Source organism: Sinocyclocheilus anshuiensis, unplaced genomic scaffold (assembly GCF_001515605.1).
Source record: "Sinocyclocheilus anshuiensis isolate Anshui unplaced genomic scaffold, SAMN03320099.WGS_v1.1 scaffold63, whole genome shotgun sequence".
NCBI lineage: Eukaryota > Metazoa > Chordata > Actinopteri > Cypriniformes > Cyprinidae > Sinocyclocheilus > Sinocyclocheilus anshuiensis.
The window spans coordinates 4,284,043-4,291,798 of NW_015552625.1; the positions used below are offsets into that span (position 1 = coordinate 4,284,043).

The 7,756-nt window shown below is 35.8% G+C and overlaps 1 protein-coding gene across 2 annotated transcripts in view; it reads left to right on the forward strand.

Annotated features, from left to right (window-relative positions):
* The window catches only part of LOC107666540 (S1 RNA-binding domain-containing protein 1-like), a 76,731-nt gene that overhangs the window by 6,399 nt on the left and 62,576 nt on the right, over positions 1-7,756 (forward strand). For both annotated transcript variants that reach the window (XM_016457929.1, XM_016457931.1), the window contains 5 exons: positions 3,381-3,484; positions 4,851-4,958; positions 5,034-5,191; positions 6,422-6,512; positions 7,165-7,272. In XM_016457929.1, the coding sequence (XP_016313415.1) occupies positions 3,381-3,484; positions 4,851-4,958; positions 5,034-5,191; positions 6,422-6,512; positions 7,165-7,272 (569 nt within the window). The remainder of the gene's footprint in view (positions 1-3,380; positions 3,485-4,850; positions 4,959-5,033; positions 5,192-6,421; positions 6,513-7,164; positions 7,273-7,756) is intronic.

Consider the following 7,756-nt stretch of genomic DNA (forward strand, 5'->3'; position numbering starts at 1 on the left):
TTTAATAGATTTTTTAAATATTTGTAATAGTTTTAGTTTTAGTTAACAATAACAAAACTAGCTGGTGTCCAGGACTTGAAATGCCATGACTACTTGTTATGCATTAACTACCAATCAAATATTTTGAACAACCTAGTCTAAAGTTATATTTCTAATAATCTTAAAAAACCTTTTAAAGGGAAAATCCTTAATGCTTGTGCGAGTTGTTTAGACTAATATAAACTGAATTGTGCCTGCATATGAAATTCTTTGAAAAACAAAAGCTGGAATAGAGCTAACAAGTGTCCAGCATAGATGTGAACATCTTCAATACTGTGTAAAAAGCATCACAGGATTCACCTCATGAAGAAGTGGAATTTTTGATTTATTGAACATTTTTAATCAGTACATAATTCCCACTCTTGTGTTATTTAATTTTGATGACTGTTGTATTATTGTAAAATAGTCCTAATAAACAATAAGTGGGTGTGTCCAAACCTTTGACAGCTAGTGTATATGTACACACTCGGACACAGTCCACACACACACACACACACACACACACACACACACACTGACAGTGTTGTGCCGTATACACAGGTCCTTGTGCCACTCTTCAAAGCTCTTCTGTCAGTGCTGTTTAACTGTATGTGTTTGTGTCAATGGTGTCCCCTTCCCCCCTCTCTCACTTCACGGGTACCCGCTTACTCAGAGTTGGTTGTGGGCCACATGTCACAGTGACTCTGTCATCCTTTTCTCCCTCTATTCATCTCTCTCACCCCGTTCCCTGACCCCAGTCATTCCCGATCTCCCCCTCTTAACATATGTGACACGTCCCCGTCCACGTGCCTGTGGATTAGAGGCTAGGATTGACAGACACAGCTTCATGATGACAGCTGCTCATGGGCTCTGTGAGAAAGGAGGGGGATAGGGGCGCGAGGGTGAGAGGGAAAGAGACAAAGTGCGAAAGACGGGCCGTATGAGTGAGTGAATGAGTGGCGGCGAGATCTCCTGTGAAGCATAGTTTTCCCGTTGTTAATCTGCTGACGTGGATTGTCAGTGAGTGTTAATTTGAGTTTGCCGTGACCTGTGAGCTGTCACACTCGGGCTATAATGAACCTTTTCATAGTTTTGCTAGAGAAGAGTGTGGAATGTATTTTGACAGGAGGCATGTGTATGCACACATACTTGCTTGTTTAATTTAACACATTACTTGTGAGAGTGTATTAAGGACAGATGTGTGTGTGTGTGGGTTCCATATGTTCATATCATAAGGGTGAAGCGGTTGGTGAAAGTTTTTTTTGGTCTTAGTGACTCCAGAGGTTACATTGACGCTTAATCTGTAAATTAGGCAGAATTTAAATTTTTTTTCCCCAAGTTAATGATCAAACTGTTTACACTAGCAGTGTAATTGACTGTTGTAAAATATTATTTTGCATGGCATTTTGGTAGATGAACCATGAAAAGACTAAAGACAGAAGCATGTCGAATAAGTATAACTTGAAAGTGATGTTTAAATGCATTGTATATTGATGTATATTTATATTTTGCTTAATTTTGGTTGAAAATAATTTTGCTTCAAGTATTTGTTTTATCAATATTTTAATAAACAATTTAGAAAAAAAAATATTTATTAAACTTTTCCAATCTATGCACTTCTGTACATCTCACCATAGCCAAATTATATTCTATTTTTTGTTTCTTTATTATTTATTTATTTATTTTACTTCTGTGGCCACTTTACTTTATTTTCGAACATTTAGAAATAAGAAGCCTATGTTTGTAAGCTTTCAGAGGCTTTTTCTGGGTGATATATGGCATTTTGTAAAACATAAAAAAACAAAACTCAAAGTTTTATTTATATTGATGAAAATGAGTGTTGTTATTTTCCCAATGATTTCATCGAAGTCTTATCCATGCTGTAAACATACATTTCTAGAGTCAAAATGCACCAGACTAATTAATTTTTTTAAGTTCATTAAAAGACAAATACAAATTAAATTGATTTTTTTCTTCCTCTAGCACGCTCACTAAAAGTGCAGCTGAAAAATCTACAAATTGGCAATTAGTAACAAATAGAATGTGGTCTTGCTTTCTGCTTGTTTGAGTTTATGACAGATTGACTACAATATAATCAGTGCTAAACATCAAATGGTTTTGTAAAACAAAGCTGCCCTTGCTAAAGAAAGAGTTCATATTTATTTTGTATGGAGAATGATCGTAGGTGTATTCTGAGCCCCATGTTGTGTATGTTTGTTTTTCTGTACATGCAAAAATAGGAAGTGAAAAGTTCACCCATTCTTTCTGTTTTTGTAGAGGCCATCCTCTATTGCTCTGTTCTATGGCAATGCCGTTGACTTTATTTGGAGAAAAAATATTGAATCAGAATAGCTCAGTCTTTAAAATAATATTCATTTCTGTCGCTTACATTCCTCATATTTTTCCAATGATGATTTCATTGTTATTGAGGAATATGATATGTTGAATATTTAGACTAAACTTTTCCCCCTCCTATGTTTTTAAAATGTCATGTTCTGGACTGTTGAGTCTGAAATATGACACTTTTTTTTTTTTTTTTTCAATTTATCGGCCTTTTGTTTGCTATATGTGACAATCATAATTGTAATACTGGCTGTGTGAATTTTTTTAGATTTGTGAGGCCTGTTTTTGACACCTGTTTATTGGTAGAAATTTGCCCTCCATTAATCTGCAAAGCTATGCTCGCATGTATTTTTAGAATATATTTATGTTTCTTCTCAATTGTAACATTACTCATGGCATGATTCAGACCAGTCTAATATATGCATTAATAGATATGCATTAACTACACAAGGCCAAGTTTGAAATGACACAGGGAACGGAAAAAAGTTTGATATTTGTTTTGACATTTCCCTCATCTCATGCAAAACTTCAAATGCGATAAACATCGCATGAGAAAACCCAAGTAAACAGCTGCCTTAGGGTGTTGAATTTTCATCATATTTCTGGCTGCATTAATTCACGTCTTGATCAGGCCATTAGCTGTTGAGCGGTGCAGAGGGGGTGGTTGCCTGCTCTGTGGTGGGGTGTGTGTTTTGTGTAGGGGGTTGGTGGCATTTGTCAGCTCGGTTCTTCCGCTTGGAGTCCAGATTGATGGGTCATCTTTTCCCTCTTGTTTCCTTTCAAAAGATTTTCCTCAGAAAAGGTCAGATACTTAAAACTATTTGCTTCACAGCATGTCACTTTCCCTTAGAGGGCCAGTAAGGGAAAAGTGAGAGGCACGGAGCTTTTCGGTGCGACACGAGTGCGTCTTGGTGCGCACTGACTAGTTTTAGGAGAGAACGGGAGGGGGTGGGACCGACGGTGCGCTACCGTGCCTCGCCTTGTGTCGGCTGTCTCTACAGGTTACTCTCTTGTTTCAGACATTAGCCATTAACCGTGGGGAGAATCTGAAGATTCTGACAGTGAAGGTCAACATCCCCGACAGGGTGAAGAATGACTTCTGTAGGTGGTGCGTCAACGTCAGGTCAGCTCACACCCACAATGCCCACACACGCACCACACCTCATCTTCTTCCTCTCTCCCTCGTGGTCTGGTCCAGTGCTGTTGCCGGTTTAATGGGCAATGGGTTGGCAACTGACTTTTACAACCACAGGTTTTGATATTGATGTAGCTCTTTCCACGATGTCTCAGAAACCATTTCTTAAAAAAGGTATGTTTTTGATAAATAATGTATAAAAAATACGTTTTAAAATTGTAAATAAGAAAAATTTCTCTTTTATTTAGTGAATATTAAACCAGTTATCTCCATATATAAATTATCGTATTGTATAGTCGACCCAAAATTGCTCAAAGCTCTATTTGCAAGTTACATTAAATATAATAAACATAAACATACTACACGCACATTATAAAAATATATGGTCACACTTTCAGGTCCAATTCTCACCATTAACAAACCATTAACTATGACTTTTGCCTCAATAAACTCCTAATTGGCTGCTTATTAATAGTTAGTAAAGTAGTTAAATTTAGGTATTGGGTAGGATTAGGGATGTAGAATATGGTCATGCAGAATATGTGCTTTATAAGTTCTAATAAACAGCCAATATGTTAATAATATGCATGTTAATAAGCAACTAGTTAATAGTGGGAATTGGTCCCTATTCTATAGGGTTACCAAATATACTTTGCATTTTAATTGTAATGCAACATATTATAATTAATTTAATTTGAGAGGAAATTAATTTTACTTATTTACTATTTTAATATGTTTTAATTATTTATTTATTTTACATTTTTACACTATAGGTCAAAAGTTTTTCCGTTGCAAAGAATTTTTTTTTTTCACCAAGGCTGCATGTTTTTGGCATGGCTTTGCCATCACAGAAATAAATTACAGTTAATATTTCACAAATTACCATTTTCACTTTTTTAACTAAATAAATGCAGCCTTGGTGAGCATGTCCTTATGCATCTTTAAAAAACATAAAAAAATCCATGATCAATTATTATAAACTTTGAAGTTCCTAGTTATTGTGCCAGAATTGAGTTTTCATTAAATTAAATAAAAATGAAAAGCACCGTTTTCAAAAATAAAATTAGTTGTCCCCTTCATTATTTAAACATTTAAACTTAGAGCTAATTATTTCCATGTAGTTATTATACAATCACAATCTCAGATTTCGAACGCACATATTAGTGGCTTTTTTTGGCAGGCTCTACACTGTAAAGGTACAGGTAAAGCAGTTATCTAAATGTATAGATATGAGAAATAAAACAAACACACTTTCTTTGAAAAGCTACCATCTGAATTTTTATTTTACTGAAATCCTGCAGGATGGACTCTGATGGACTAAACTGATGGACTCCTTCTGCTGTATGACTTACAGGTGGAGGCCACAGGGATTCGCATGGCCAGAATTGATGACGATTTTGAAGAATGCTGTTGAAGATTCCTACAGGAGATTCATTCTGCCCTTTCTCAGTCGAGGCTACAGGTTTGTTCTTGCCGGATAGTTAAGCTTCTTTTTCCATATCTTCTTTTTATAGCATTCTTATTCTTCCTGTCCCAGGACTAAGTTGACTGCTAGTGCAGAAAAAGAGTCCATCGCCATGTTTGTTCGGAATTTACGTCAGCGCCTTCTGATGTGTCCGGTGCGTGGGAGAGTCATCATGGGAGTGGACCCAGGGTTTCACCACGGCTGCAAAATAGCAATCCTGTCCCCCACCAGTAAGAGAACCAGAATAAATGTGGAATCCACTTTGAATAAATGCTAAATATATGTCTATATCCACATCTAAAACTGTGACCCTGGAGCACAAAACCAGTCATAAGTAGCACGGGTATATTTGTAGCAATAGCCAACAATACATTGTATGGGTCAAAATTATCGATTTTTCTTTTATGCCAAAAATCATTAGAATATTAAGTAAAGATCATGTTCCATGAAGATATTTTGTAAATTTCCTACTGTAAATATATAAAAACTTAATTTGTGATTAGTAATATGCATTGCTAAGGATTTTTTGCACCCTCAGATTCTAGATTTTCAAATAGTTGTATCTCGGCCAAAAAAGTCCTATCCTAAAAAAACCATACATCAATGGAAAGCTTATTTATTCTTTTATTATTTATTTAAATCTCAATAACTAAAACTTAAAACTATAGACATATAACTAAAAATATAAATCGAAAAGGAAGATAAAAAGATATTTTGTCTTAATGTTTTAATGTAATATTGTAACAGTACTTTTCATTATAATACTGTATAACTTTTTAATAATTTGGTATTTTTCTAGTTTTTCTTTTGGCTGTCAACTAATGAAAGTGTCTTATAGTAATGGATAATTATGGTAAAGTTGATTTTTTTTTTTCAAATTTTGTAATCAACCAAATATAGACTAATGTTGAAGTAGACTAACATAGTGTTAAATAACTTTTGCCTGTTAATTGTAATTATTTTTAGTTTCTATATTTTTAAAGTTGATGAAAGAGAGTGTCTGATTGACAGGTGTGATGAGAATGCCCGTTGTGGCCTCTCGGTGGGAGGAGCGGCACGCTGTGCCCTGTTTGTGCCCTGCGTCCAGGCGACTGATCGGCCTGGCGGGTGTGTGTCAGGTGGCATTGCCATGTTTTGCCCTCTGCCCCGCTGCAGCACCACATGCAGACCCAGCTTGACTGTGACAGGTCTGTGGGTGTGGAGTCACATGACCTGCCGGGCTCTTGAGGTGTCTATTGCAATTAGACTGCCTCTCTCAGGCTGACAGAAAACGGCAGCCGTATTGTCTAAGAGGAGAGGGGAACAAGGTGATGAGTGCAGAAAAATCAAAGAGGAAAAAAATGGGGGTCCACAGTATCTTCATGATGCTAATGTATTGTTAAGTTGATGCCCAGATAAAATATTGTCGCATACGTCCTCTGCTGTCCTGACATATCTTCTTCCTTTTTTTCTTTCCTCAGGTCAGATTCTGCACACAGATGTGGTGTACCTCCATGGTCCTGCTAAACACAAAGAAGCAGAAAAACTGCGCCATCTTATGTTCAAACACAGGTATTGCAACCACAACGATAACTGTTTTTTATGCTTAAGGCTGCATTTATTGAATCAAAATACAGTAAAAACAGCAATATTGTGAAATATTATTACAATTTAAAATAGCTCTTTTATATTTTAATATATTTAAAATTGTAATTTATTCTTGTGATGGCAAAACTAAATTTCAGCTGTTTTAGCTACCAGTATTTTTTGCTTCTTAATATTTTTGGGGATACGATTCAAAAGTTTGGGGTAAGAACGTTTAAAAAAAATAATGAAATAATACATTTATTTAGCCAAATTTATCAAAAGTAACAGTAAAGACATTCATAATGTTACAAAAGTTTTCTATTTCAAATAAATGCTGAATCCTGAAAAAGCACTGAAGAATGGAGTAACGGTTCCTGATATTTCTGCTTTGCCATCACAGGAATAAATTACATTTTAAAATATATTTAAAGTGTAAAACAGTTATTTTACATTGTAATAATATTCTACAATGTGACTGTTTTTACTGTTTGTTTGTTTGTTTTTTTCCGTTGAAATAAATGCAGCCTTGGTGAGCATAAGATACTTCTTTAAAAAGCTCTTTAAACATCTTAAATATTTCAAACTTTTTACCTATAGTGTGTATATATTTGAGTAACTTAATTTTTTTCCCCCACAGCTGCCAAACAATTGTAATAGGAAATGGCAAAGCATGCAGGGAGACTGAGGCCTTCTTTACAGACCTAATTAAACAACGCTTCTTCAAGCCCCTCGATGTGTCCTACTGGTATGACATTTCCCTTTTTTAAATTACAGAGCAGAGCAGTGAGCAGTACAGCAGATGTTGTTCTTCTGAGAGTTGCTGAGCAGTTATTGGCTTTGGTGTAGAGATGAAAACTGCATTTGTTTGAGGTCACATCAAGCTCCTGTACAGTCTTAGTGCAATTGCAACTTGAAATTTGAAAATGTTTTATCAATAAACTCCACTAAGAGTGAAAATAGCAACTGTCAAGCAAGGTACGCAGAAAAGGAGCAAAGGAAATGGTGCCGGTCTGGAATGTGTTACTCTTGCGGGTTTTAAATGGTATCTGGACCTTGTTTGACTGTCTCTAATTAAAAACAAATATTTCTCACCGTCCTTCAAACCAAACCAGTCCGATGTGTTCTCATCCAACCCAAATAAAGACTAGATCTGGGATTGTCTCTCTCTCCATCTAGCTAGACTCGTGTTTGTTGACTTTTGGTTCTGACTGGAGAGCTGCCCAGAACCG